This window comes from Abramis brama (assembly GCF_963993115.1).
Source record: "Abramis brama genome assembly, chromosome: 20".
In the NCBI taxonomy this organism is placed as follows: domain Eukaryota; kingdom Metazoa; phylum Chordata; class Actinopteri; order Cypriniformes; family Leuciscidae; genus Abramis; species Abramis brama.
In genome coordinates this window covers 8,186,409-8,200,863 of record NC_139982.1, presented here as the reverse complement: position 1 = coordinate 8,200,863, position 14,455 = coordinate 8,186,409, and the positions used below count along the sequence as shown (strand labels likewise).

Sequence of the window (14,455 nt, the reverse complement as noted above, 5' to 3'; positions counted from 1 at the left end):
GTCCCCACACCACGGATTTGAAAGACGCCGGCGCTTCCTCGTACTGTAGCCTCACTTCACCGCCGCTCGCCATGTTAAAGTGTGGAATGATGGTTAAGCGCCCCCTAAATTTAGAGCATAGTGATTGAATATTTACTCGCGGGGAATTTCCTTGTCAGCTTGTAGACTTACAGGCACACACAAACAGTCAATTCGGAGAGAAATAAAACGCACATAAATTATTTAAACGTAAAACCGAAAATACCGCAATTCACAAGTGCGTATTGAACCGTGGATGTCGTACCGAACGGTTCAATATTATATTGAGAATTGTGGCATCCCTAGTAGAAATCATACATGGAAAAAAGAGATTTGACATCAGAATGTAAATGTTGCTCCTTTCTGTAGTTCAGTCAATGATACTGAATCTCTTTTGCTCATGTTGTGCTTATAATTCAGTGTTTTGTTCATTCTGTGTGATTCAATTGTGTTTTAACTCTGTTTGAAATTGAGTTACATTTTCAGTTCAGGTGAATATCTCAAAATTTAAGATATTTATGTTCAGAGTGAATAATTGCTGGAATTAAAGCAGTCAGATCGGCCTGATAATAGATAATATGTGTTATAACTGCTGTTACACTTATTGATTAGATCATACATGCATTTTAATGTTTATAGCAGTGCATAATTAATGCATTAAAAATACTTTACTATACAGTGCAGTGTGTGTGTGTGTGTGTGAATGTGTTGTGTTTGTCTCCTGCAGCTGGTCCCACAGTGAAGCCCTCAGTGTCTCTGCTGCCGCCCTCTTCTCTGCAGATCTCTGGAGACTCAGCCGCACTGCTCTGCCTGCTCAGCTCTTACTCTCCACAGGGGGCGCTGGTGAGCTGGACACTGGACGGGTCAGAGGTCACCGAGGGGGTTCTGACCAGCGCAGAGAGCCAGCAGGACGGCCGCTACAGCCGCAGTAGCGTCCTGACCCTCAGCAAAGCACGCTGGGAAGAGGGAGAGCTGTACGTCTGCAGAGTAACACATGATGGAGCTCCTCATGAGGTCTCGTTCCACAAGAGCTCTGAGTGCTGATGTTTCTCTCCTGAAGATGAGCCGTATCTGAGTGTCCTGTGTCAGGCAGGATTCACATGAGTCTAGTGCTGCAGCTGGAGTGATTTACAACTCAATACTGAAACTGAGTGTGTGTGTGTGTGTGTGTGTGTGTGTGTGATCTTTCAATCTGCTGTGTTTGCTGCAACATTCAATAAAGCTTCTCAACAAGTTCACTTTGTGTCTGACAACATCATTCAACTAACAGATGAAGATGCAGGTGCTTTTCAGAAGGTTGATGTAGCAGTAAATGTCAAATAAAGCTCTTGGGGTTTGAACATGGTCTCTGGAGACAGAGCTGCTCTATTCTGAGAGGATCACAATCACTCCACCCTGACAATGCAAATGGGGTTTTCAGTCTCACTCTTTGATTGGTTACATGATCTGGACTGGAACACTTTCACTTCTGCTTTAGTGAAGCGGCGCAGACAAACTGATCATTTCATTTTTTTATGAGATAATTAACTTATATATTAAAATGGCATCATAAATCATAAAAAAACATGATCACAAATCAAGAATCAGCCGTTGTGACAGTAATTGTGTAAGAATGTAAAAGTTTCTGTGTCTCAAATGGAAAGCATCACGTCCAGACAGCAGAAGTGACTGAATGCAGTCTGTTCAGTTTGATTGACAGGATCATATATTACACCTAAAACATGATGATCATATTGAAACACTGACTCATTATCTTCATAAACAGATTTTTGTATGACTCTTTAACACTGTGTGAACACATATTTACTGTTGATGTAGTGTAAATTCTGACAGTAATAATCTGTATCTTCAGTCTGGACTCCACTGATGGTGGAAAATACAAACATAAATCATTACTCAAACCTGGACAACGATTGCAGAATAGTTCTGAATGAATCGGTGGTAATAACCGCAAAATCCTAGGAAAGATTGTATCGTCTTCAGGTTTGTTGGCACTGACCATGTAGTGAAGGCCTCAATCTTGTTTGGATATGGGGCGACGCCATCTGCAGACACGATGTGCCCCAGGTACTGGGCCCTTGGCAGACAGATCTGACACTTGTCAACTGAGAGTTTCAGCCCCACTTCACCCAGACGATCTAGGACCTTGAGCAGTCTCTCTTCGTGTTCCTCGAGAGTTTTTCCAAACACTATCACGTCGCCAAGGTACACTAGCACTTTTCACCAACAGCCTTTTCCATTAACTTTTGAAAGGTTGCTGGAGCCCCGGTAATGCCTTGAGGCATTCGTTCGAACTGGAAAAATCCTAACGGGCAAATGAATGCCGTTTTCTCTTTGTCCTCTTCGGCCATAGCTATCCGGTAGTAGTCTGAACGCAAATCCAGTACAGGGAACCCCTGACTCCCTGTTAAGGCATTCAGTGCATCTTCAGAGCATGGTGTTGTATACTGGTCAGGTATGGTTCGGCTATTCAACAGTCTGTAATCTATGCACATCCTAATAGCCCCAGTCTTCTTTCCGACTACAACTATTGGGGATGCAGAGGGCTTCGTGTCTCTGTTATGATCCCTGCCTGCAGCAGTTCTTGTAAGTGCTTTCTCACGTCTTCGATATCTGCAGGGGCCAGCTGGCGTGATCGTTGACGGAAAGGCTGGGAATCAGAAAGTCGGACTCTGTGCTCGACTCCTCTTGCTAATCCTGCGTCCGACTCGTGCATTGAGAAGACATGAGACTTTTGAGCCAGTTTCTTACATAATCTGTTCTTCCATTGTTCTGAGTTAGGAGAGTCTCCAAAGTTGATCATGCTCTCATCAAAGTCAGAGGAAGCAGTCTCCTTAGGGGGAATCGTCACAACTGAATCAATGTGGTACACACATCCAATCACTGTTTCCACGGGTATGGAAGTTTCTCTTGAAGATTCATTCTTGATTAGTATTCTCAAGCTGTTGACATCCAATGCCCTGCTGGGCACAACCATGGGATGAAAACTCACATCAGCAGGTAGACGGCTGCTGGTGATGAGTCTTTCATCACTTTTTCTCTTTGTTAATCTGGCAGTTATAACACAGTTACAGCAGCCAAACAAAATCTAAAGTTAAAACTTTAAGGGTCAAGAGCCCAACTAAAGCAAACACTGATCACCATAATGGTGGCTTAGAAATGATTTTATCCTTTGGTGATTCTGCTTGTTAACATCAGGTGTCTTCAGTACTGATCAATCATCACTCAACGAATCACTTAATTAGCTCATTAACTTTAACACTCTTGAGTGTTAATTTAACACTCATATGTTAACACTTTAACACTCTTGATTGTGGAGCCAAATAAACTCCCAGGAGAGTTACACTGGAGTTTTTGCTGTGTTGTTGATTTACATGTGAACACTTTTTAATAAAATAGCAAAACATATATTTACAAGGTAGATGTAAAGAAATCTTAATAGGTCCATATAAGACTTCTCATTAAATTATTTATTATTGTTTTTTCATTAGTGACACATTTGGGGAGATGATATATTCCAAAACTTTCTGAAAATACAGTATGATAATTAACTGCACAATTACTAGAAATGTTTACCTTGGATATTATACAATTTGCGTGTATACATTTTTTGTTGGAAAAATAAACATTTTTTTCCAAGATGTTTCCAACTCTAACTATGAACCAATTCTGTAGAATGTCCCATATAGCCTATTTGAACAGGATTTGTTACCGGAGGATTTGGTAACGCTATCCGGCTCCGTCAGGGTCTTTGTTCATCGTCAGTCTCGCAGTTCCACACAGGCTTAACTAATCGAGGTCGCTGTCCGCTAACTTGTTAGCAAAGTCCATGCAAAAGCATTAGCCACTAAGTCAGCAGCTAACTTAAACTTATTTCTGTCTTATTTATTTTATTTATTTATTTATTTGATAGGGCCATTGCACATTAATGAACATCTGCATTGAAACAACAAAAACAGACGTAAACATGCCAGATTATAGCCACAGGGCTAGTTTACATCTGTAGTCCCTAGAAAAAATACAGAAATAGAGAGATTATAACATACAAAATAACAAAAATGAATAAGTACAAGCAAAGTAAAAGAAGAGTCACTTAATGGTCACAAGACTGGTTTGCTCTAAGCCACACTTTGAGTTTGGTTTTAAATATAGGAAATGTGGGACATTCCCTGACAGTGATGGGGATACTGCTCCATAACTTACAGGCCTTCACAGACAGAGCATTTTGTCCAAAGGCTGTTCTTCTGAAAGGCACCTCACAGTCACCTCTAGCGGAGGCCCGTGTCCTGGCTCCACTGTGAGTCTTTGGTTTAAAGAAGTCCGACATGGGAGGTGGGCTAATCCATTTAACACTTTATAAACAAAACAGGCATATTTAAAATGTTTAAAATTCTCTAGGCTTAATAGATTATGCTTTTGTAAAATATTACAAATATGGAAGGACAAAATTAAATTTTACTGTACTCGATATTCTTTTTACATTTTTTTAAAACTTAATGTGGAATCAAGGGTCACACCAAGGTACTTAAATTTCAAGATGATTTCGGGACTTCCGGGGAAGATGGCGTACAGGGCAGTCGCTTAATTAAGATCCCCCTAGTCGGTTATTACAAACCCGCCTAAAATGCCCAACTCGAAAACCAAAACGGATGATAAGGGTGGGGGAACTAAACGAAGAAGTAAGACAACTAACCAGAAACAAGACAAAGCAGAAAAGCCACCTGAAAGAATCTCTGAAAGTGAGGCTAGCGAACTCGAAGACGACACAGTGGAGAAAATGGAGGCCCAAGACCACAACGAGACACTTCGCGTAGGTCTAGCTACAATTAGCAAAGACATAAAAGACCTCAAACAAGAACTACGACACGAACTAATCCTCTTAAAAGACGAACTGAAAAAAGAAATGAAAGAAGAAATGACGACTCTTCAACAAGAAGTCGAGCGAAGGCTAGCAGATAACATGAACGAGCTACAAACGCAGAAGGCTAACCTGGCGGAGGCGCACGAGCGCATTGCAGAACTGGAGGAATGGAAGACAGATGCGGGTGAATTGATGGTGGAGCTGCTGGATCAGGCAAATCAGATACAGGAAAAAGTAACTGACCTTGAAGGGAGATCGAGGAGAAATAACATCCGAATCTTTGGTCTCCCAGAAGACACGGAAGAAAGCTCAACTAGTAAGTATGTGGAGCAACTCCTAAAAACAAAGTTACAACTGTCGGAAGATGAAGAGCTCCACATCCAACGAGCACACCGGGCTCTCGCACCAAAACCAAATGCGAATGCTGCGCCCAGGTCGATCATTGTTAATTTTCTTAAGTTCGAGACAAAAGAGATGATTTTAAAGAAAGCCTGGAAGACAAAAATACTAATGGGGAACAAACAAATCTACTTCGATCATGACTATCCTGCCGAAGTTGTCCAGAAAAGGAAGACGTACAACGCCATAAAAAAAGTGTTGAAGGAGAACGGTATTCGGTTCCAGACACCGCTGACAAGGATACGGATACACTGGAGCAGCGGGGTAAAAACGTATCACAGTGCCAGGGAAGCTTCACTGGATATGAAAGAGAGGGGATACGGAGTCGACCCGCCAGGCGATGACGGCAGACCAGCGGCAGAGGGAAGGAGGCGAGCCGTCGCAGATTGGCAGCGTGTCCGGGGGAAAGATCAAGGCCGTGAAGCAGCGCACCGAGCCAGAGAGAGGCTTCAGGTGTTTCTCAGGAAAACATGAACATTAACGGGAGGCAACACCTCAAATCAGTAAGACTTCTTCTGCATTTATAAGACTCTAAACCGATCGGGGGCGGACTATTTGCTTTTCTTCTTTTATTATCTTCCTCGAGTTGGACTCTTCTAGGCGTTTTGAATCTAGAGCGTCTAGGGAGGGGCCCTCTTAGAGATGAGGATTTCCCCTCCACCTACCAACGGGATTTCGGGGGATAGTGAGTATCTACCCTGCTGTTTGAAGTCTGTTTTTGTTTTGGTTTATGTGGAGATGTTCTTTGTTCTTGTATGTTTAGTTCAGAGTTGTAGGGGAGTGTACCTAAAAAAAAAAACCTGCAGAATATGGAGTCAAATAATGTTAAGATGATGTCGCTAAATGTAAATGGCCTGAATAATCCACTCAAAAGACAAAAGGTAATGACAAAAATTAAAAAAGAAAAGGCACAAATTATTTTTCTTCAAGAGACCCACCTAACTCAATCAGAACATAATAAACTAAAAAGATATGGTTATAATAACCTTTACTGCAGTTCATTCAAAGAAGGATGTAGAAGAGGGGTGGCAATATTAATATCAAATACAGTCCAATTTTATTTTGAAAAGGAATGCAAAGATAAAGAGGGGAGATATGTTGCAGTTATGGGTAGAATAGAGAATGAACCAGTAACATTAATAAATATCTACGCACCCCCAGAAAGTGACAAATGTTTTTTCAAATGCATATTCGATATCATAACAACAGAAGCAAAGGGTATTTTAATTTGTGGAGGGGATCTGAATGTTATCAGAAATTACAAACTAGATACAACTAGCCTAAAAAAGAATAAAACTCATTTGACAAGATATATAAATACATTATTGGAAGAGATGGGGATGATAGATGTGTGGAGGAGTCTACACCCCCTAGAAAAGGATTTCACACATTACTCAGCAGCACACAAAGTTCATTCAAGGATCGATTATTTTTTTATGAATCAAGAAGACAAACACAGGGTGAGGGAATGTAGAATAGGGGCAGCGGACTTATCAGATCATAACCCTCTGCATCTAATTATAAATATAACCAATAGAAAGCGGAACACAATATGGAGACTAAATCTGGGAATACTTAACAACAATCAAAGAAAGGAGAAGGTAAAAGCAGAAATAAGAAGATATATACAAGAAAACAACAATGGGGCAGTGGACCCAACAATAGTATGGGATGCCATGAAAGCAGTCATCAGGGGAAAGCTGATAGCTGAGACAGCATATGTAAAAAGGATTAAATCGGAGTCTCACAAGTTAAACAATGAAAAGTTAAGGCAATTGGAACGGGAGCACCAAAACGCACATGACCCAAAAATATACCAAGAAATTAAGGAAATGAGAGCAAAAATAAATGATGTATTAGCAGATGAAATTGAGAAAAAGAACAAATTTTTGAAGCAGAGCTATTACGAAGCAGGCTCAAAGGCTGCTAAAGTGTTGGCAAAACGTATACGCAAACAGCAAGCAATAAATAATATACACGAAATCAGGCATCCCAAAACAGATGAAATAATATCTACTCCGGAGGGAATTGGAAAAATCTTTCAGGGGTATTATCAAGAGCTATACACACAGCCTATATCAGCAGATGGAGATGAAATGAAAGTATTTCTGGATTTACTGGACTTGCCTTCCATTGGAACCATACAAAATGGTGGATTAACAGCTGACATTACAATAGACGAGGTGAAAGATGCGGTAAATAAACTGAAAAATAATAAATCACCGGGAAGTGACGGATACCCAGCAGAGTGGTATAAGATGTTTGGGGAGGACTTATTTCCACTACTCCTAGCCTCCTTTAATTGGACGCTTCAAAACAATAAAATGCCTCCATCCTGGGCTGAAGCAATAATTACAGTAATACCAAAACAAGGAAAAGAAAAAAATAGTTGTGCCAACTTCAGACCAATTTCAATATTGAATGTGGATTACAAAATATATACGACAATTATTTCTAAAAGACTGAACTCTTTTGTAGGAGAAATAGTAGATGAAGATCAAACAGGATTTATTAGAGGACGCCAAACACACGACAACATTAGGAGAACATTACATGTGATAGATCAAGCAACAAAAGACAAAGAAAGCACATTATTAGTAAGTATAGATGCCGAAAAAGCTTTCGACTGTGTCAACTGGGAATTTTTATACAAAGTATTGGAACGATTCGGGTTCAACAATAAATCAATACAGTGCATAAAGACACTATATCAAGAGCCTACTGCTAGAATAAAAATTAATGGAAGTTTGACAGACAAAATTAGACTACAAAGATCGACAAGGCAAGGATGCTGCCTATCACCCACCCTATTTGCTCTTTTTATAGAGCCTCTAGCGCAAGCAGTTAGACAGGACCAAGAGATCAGGGGAGTGACTGTGAATGGTATAGAACAAAAAATAGGACTTTTTGCAGATGATGTCATAGTCTACCTCAGACGTCCAAATGAATCACTGCCTCTATTGATTAAACTCTTAGAATCGTATGGATGGCTATCAGGATACAAAGTCAATATCAGTAAGACACAGATGTTAGCAATAAATTATAGCCCAGCAAAAGAGATCAAAGAGACATTTAATTTTAATTGGAAACTTAAAAAAATTGAATATTTAGGGGTCAAGATCACAAAAACATTATCCAAATTATACAAGGCTAATTATAATAAGATAAATCAAGAGATGCAAAAAGACATTGAAAGATGGTCCATAATAATGCTAGATTTTAGTTCTAAAATTGAAATAATCAGAATGAATGTGCTGCCAAGGCTCTTATATCTATTCCAATCTCTACCCATAGAGGTGCCCCAGTCCCAGTTTACTAGCTGGAGTAGAATAATATCAAGGTTTGTTTGGGGAGGCAAGAAGCCTAGGATAAAAATGGAAACTCTCCAGCTGCCAAAGGACGAAGGAGGAATGGGACTTCCACATCTTAAAGATTACTTCCATGCAGCACAATTAAGATATGTTGTAGACTGGTGTAAAACAGACTATATCGCAAAATGGAAAGAAATGGAAATAAAATGTGGGGAAAACCCAATACAGAATATTATAGGCGATGAAGAAATGTACAAGAAATCCAAAATTCAAACAGATCCAATCACAACTTTTACATTGAAAATATGGTACAGTATAATAAGGAGATATAAAATACAGAAAGACATAAATGTCTTAAGGTGGATAGCATATGATAGTAATTTTATACCAAATAAATATGATACAGGGTTCAAACGGTGGGAAACCAAGGGAATTACGGCATGGTGTGTAATAATGAAAGATGGACAGCTGGAGAGTTTCCAAGAAATGAAAGAAAAATATGACCTAGATAAACATGAATTCTATAGATACCTACAGCTTAGAAACTATTTTAGGAAAGAAATCAGAGTGGACCCCTCCAGTGAAATGAACGGTGTGATAAAAATCTTAATCAAAGCATATAAGGAAAGCAAAATTAAAATCATATCTGAACTCCATAAAAATATAATAAGAAACAGACATTCAACAAAATACATAAAAGAAAAATGGGAATCAGAACTTAACATAAATATCTCAGATGAAGATTGGCAAAATATGGTGAAAATGCATTATACGTCCACTAGTTCACGGAACTGGAGGGAGTTCTCCTGGAAAAATCTGGTTCGTTTTTTTATTACCCCCAAAGTTAACAGCAAACAATTAAGCAAAAACATACCCTGTTGGAGAGATTGTGGTGAATTGAATGTGGGTCACGCACATGTGTTTTGGAAATGCGATAAAATAACACAGTTCTGGACTATGATAAATGATTCATTACAGAAAATACTGGGCTATAAGATTCCTATGACTTGTACAGTACTGTATTTGTGTAACCTGTATGAAGGGAATGTACAGCCATCGGACAGATATTTGGTTAAGATCCTGTTAATAGCTGGAAAAAAAGCTATCACAAAAAAATGGGGTAAACAGGACTCTCCTACTCAGGATCAATGGTTCCAGATTATTGAGGTAATCTATGAGATGGAAAAGTTGACGTACAGATTACGCCTACAGGAAGCTCAATTCGGAGAGAAATGGGAAAAATGGACGGTATTTAAAGAAGAGCGACAAAGACAAGAGGAAAGGCCTACAATTGGCTAAGAAGACTAACTGGTATACTGCAAGAAGACCTCCCACCCTTATATTTTGTTGGGTTTTTTTGTTCTTTTTGTTTTTTCGGTTGTTTTTGTTTTCATCTGCCTTGCTCTTTTGCTGAATTTTATAATATGATGTAAACAATTATTTTCTGTTGTTCCTGCAAAAATACAAAACTTTCAATAAAAAGTAAAGTGACAAAAAAAAATTTCAAGATGATTTCTAATTCTTCTCCTCTTAAAAATACACCAGATTGTTTTATGTCGCGGGACTGTTTAGTGAACATCATACAAACTGTTTTTTTAGTATTGAGTAGCAGACAGGATTTAAAAAGCCATTCATTTACAGGGACCAGAGCGGAGGTCAGGATGGCAGAACCCTCTTGAACACGTTTTGCACCTGTGTAGATTACTGCGTCATCAGCATACATTTGAAATTCAATATCAACACAAGTGTTTGGAAGGTCATTTATATATAAAGAAAATAATAAGGGACCAAGTATTGACCCTTGAGGAACACCAACGGGGACATCTAGGAAAGACGATTTGACACTGTTAATATTCACACACTGTTTTCTTGAGTCCAAGTAAGATTTAATCCATTGGATGGCATTAATATGTCAGTTTAGATAATAAAATGTCATGATTAACAGTGTCAAATGCTTTTTTTAGATCTAAAAACACAGCACCGACAAAAGCATTATTGTCCAATTTACTTTTTACTTTTTCTACAAACAAACTGTTGGCAAATTCAGTCGAGTGATTGGTACAAAACCCAAATTGCATAGGATGCAAGGGGGAGTGGCTTTTATTTAGATGTTCATTTATAATTTTAGCAACCCACCTTCTCAGCGATGTAGTTGGCTACATTTAATTTATCACCAGATTTAAAGATTGGGGTGACTAAGGCCATTTTCCAGAAGGATGGAACAATTCTCTGCTTGAATGATAAATTGATCATATATGTTATTGGAGCAATTAAGGAGTCTTTACATAATTTTAGAGAATATGAATCTAGCCCATAAGCATCCTTTGCTTTGGAACTCTTAAGTGATCCAATGATGTTGTCTACCTCCAGCTCTGTTATTTCACACAAATTGAACACAGGCTTGGAAGGATCAGTGGGTCTAGTTATTTTCTCAGGTGGCTCAAACAGTTCAGTTATCTAACAGATTTAGAAAAGTATTGGTTAAATTCATTTGATAGAGATTTTTTTTTTTTTACTACAGTGTTGTTAGTTTTGAGTTCAAAGTCTTCAATTGATTCTTTTTTTTGTCTACCAAGTAATTTGTTGAGATTTTGCCAGATCTTTTTGCCATTTCCTTTGGCATCAGTGATAATATCCATGAAGAATTTTGCTTTTGCCTTTCGCATATAGTCTTCTTGTGCTGAGTAGTCCACTCAAACAGACAGAACTATCATTCCGTAACTGGTGCATTACATTAACATTAACAGTGTCTCTTTCAGTAGACAACACTCTTTTCCCCTCTTACTCGTTCGTCGCTCTCCCTCCCTACTTTCGTTTCAATCGTTGTCTTCACATTTTCTCTCGCTCCGCTCACTTCCTTGTTCTTTGAACTCAAATGTGATTGGTTCATTCACAAAACTTTCAGAAATAAAATAAATTCACAAAACATTTGTGTAACTCTTTCTTCCTATTCTTACAGGCATTTTTGAAGCATTTTCACATATTATTACCCAACAAATATTTAACATTTTAAATGCTGTATTCAGTAAAACATGAACATTACCCAATATGCATTTCTCTCACAGAGCAAAGTCATAACTTCATTGCTGGTCAATGAATCTTAACTTTTTAACCTTAAATTCAATTTATTAAACTATGAAATTATTTATTCAAACTTGTATATCTTATATTAATGAATACATTTAAACAGGGTTACACTTAAATCATTACAACAATACTTTAAATCATTGGTTATTAAAATGTAATTAAACCATTGAAATGGAATCAAGAGATAAAAAAGATTTGATTTTGGTAAAAAAAAATAATAATATATTTTTAGCATTATTTCATAGTACCCTAAACATGTAATTTATTTAAAAAACTTTAATTTTAAGTTATTGTTAAATTGTATAAGTTTCATGATTTCAATTCAAGTTTTTTTCAGCTGCTTCCACACATTTTCAAAACTTTGCCTCTTTTTTTTCAAAACTTAACACAAATCCAAGAATGGCACACACAAAATGCAAAACGCCTCACATCTCTTGCAAAATGAAGCACTGCATTCAGAATATCACAAAAGCAAACATCTGTCTCACGTTGCAAAATTCATGGTAAACACGAAAGCAAGATTGAAACCAAACTCTTTATTTTTTTAATGTTTGCATTTGTGGTTGTGAATACGGTATTACGCAGTCCGAAAAACCTATAACTTGACCTTTGGCCTGTTTATAGGCCTATTCTAAAGCCATGATTGTTTGGTGTTCAGTAAAGCAATGAGTGTTTGCACATGTGAGGAGTGTGTGTGAGGAGTGTGTGTGAGACACTGATGAATTACTGTGGCATTTTGATAGGTTGTGTTTGAAAAAGGAACTAACATTTCCTGTTAGTTTTTTGTGTTACATAGAGAATTGTGTGTTGTGGTTTGCAAAAAGTGTTTTATGTGTTTATTTCAGAATTGAAAACTTTGAAGTCGAAGGCTGAGAATTAGTGTACCCAGATTTTGGTGTGTGTGTATCAGGTTTCAGAAATTGGGTGACAAGTAAGGATTTTGTGTGTAAGCAATTGAAAAAAGAAAACTGTAATTAGACATGCTTTAATACTAGTGTAACCCTTATTTCTGCTTTGTGTACTCCAGTCTCTTCAGCGTGGATGACATAAATAAAACCCAGGTTACAATGGTGGTGATTCACATTTCTTTGTTTAATCAGAAGTATCGGCATAACATGAACAGACGCCTAACTCACTTTTCTACGACGCTCGTCTCTTTCAGTGTGCTCACTAGTGTGCTCGCTACTGCGTTCTCTTCTCTTCCTGAGCACTTCCCTTTCGGACACGCCCCCTTAAAGGGACCGAGACACACAATAACTTTCTAACTAACACATATATATAACTCTGCATAAGACGCATGAAAATGCATGAAAACATTCTAAATAGCTTATTAGTGGCTTCACATCCACTTCACAATTTCTTAATTCTTCCTCTTCTCTTTTTAACACAACATTAATTAAACTAAACCCAACATAATGAATTTCAAGGTTACGCTTAACAAGAAACGTCCTCGTTTCTCAAGATAATCCTGTATAACTGTAACTCATTCCCATAGCAGTAACATTCTAACATGTCAACAGTGCATGAGTGCAGTATTGCCTCAAAATTTGTTCATTGGATATCCCCAATTACTCCAGAACAACCTTTAAACTATTACCCATATGCTGTATCACATTCTGACACAATACTGTATGAAACTCGTTATGTACATTATACAGCATAACAAAAGTGCAGTGCACAGACTACAATAAGTGCATATCAACATGTGCAAAATATGTGCATCAGCATACAAAATCTTTAAACTTTCCAGGTTTTTTAACCACACGGCCACTACGAGTCAGTTGAGGTAAGTCCACTGATGGTACGTTATCTCTCTCCTGACCCTGAGAGTCCGTAGGGGAACCATTAGGCCTTAGCACAGATTGTGGCCCAGAAAAAGAAAGAGTTTGAGCTGAACAGTCAGTTCTTGCCCCGCTAGCAATCTGCCTTGCTGGTCGGATACGCACATAAGGTGGTGTAGAGGGTCGGAAAGGCAAAGCCCCCGACAATGCAGTGAGAGGAACTGGGTGAGGGGCCTCAGCACTATTCACAACAGGAGGCACAGATATTGGAGATGCAACAGTAGGTAATGTCCCAGGAGAACCTTTGTAAGGCTTCAGGCGATTGTGATGAACCACCCACTTTCTTGACTGTGAATGACTTGGGTCTGTAATCTCATATGTGACACCCGGGGTGCCATCCTTGTCCAGTCTCCTAAGAATTTTGTATGGCCCTTTCCATTTAGGAGCCAACTTATTCTGCTTTTGAGCTGGGTCATCCAAAAACACAAAGTCACCCGGCTGAAGTGGATGGAAAAATGTCTTTTTATCATACTGCCGTTTCTGATTAAGCTTAGCTGCATCGGACCGTACCGCAGCATCTTTGAAGGCATGTGATAAACGAAAGGTCACATCACGAGCATAGTCTGCAGGGGTGCCTGGTGTACAAGACGTGATAGCAGGACTACAGTTCAAAAGGATATCGGCAGGTAGTCGTGGTTCTCTGCCATGTGCAAGAAAGAAAGGAGAAAACCCTGTGCTGGAGTGAACACTGGAATTATAAGCTAGTTCCACTTGAGGCAGATATTTATCCCATTCACCCCCACTTTCACAAATGTACTTGGCGAGCTGGTCTTTCAATGTCCGATTCAGTCTTTCGACCATACCATCACACTGTGCGTGATAGGGTGAAGTACGGGTTTTCTCAATTCCAAGTTGACTGCACAGATGTTTAATCAAATCTGACTCAAACTGTCTACCTTGGTCCGTATGGACTACCTCAGGAACCCCGTGCTGTTTAA

The 14,455-nt window shown here is 38.7% G+C and overlaps 1 protein-coding gene across 1 annotated transcript in view; it reads left to right on the top strand.

Moving 5' to 3' along the window:
- LOC311070389 (uncharacterized protein) overlaps positions 1–14,455 on the top strand; it is a gene marked incomplete at its 3' end in the record, with an annotated part of 173,561 nt that extends 159,106 nt beyond the window's left edge. Inside the window, exon 6 of the mRNA XM_084094216.1 lies at positions 14,438–14,455. Within this exon, the coding sequence (XP_083950342.1) occupies positions 14,438–14,455 (18 nt within the window). The remainder of the gene's footprint in view (positions 1–14,437) is intronic.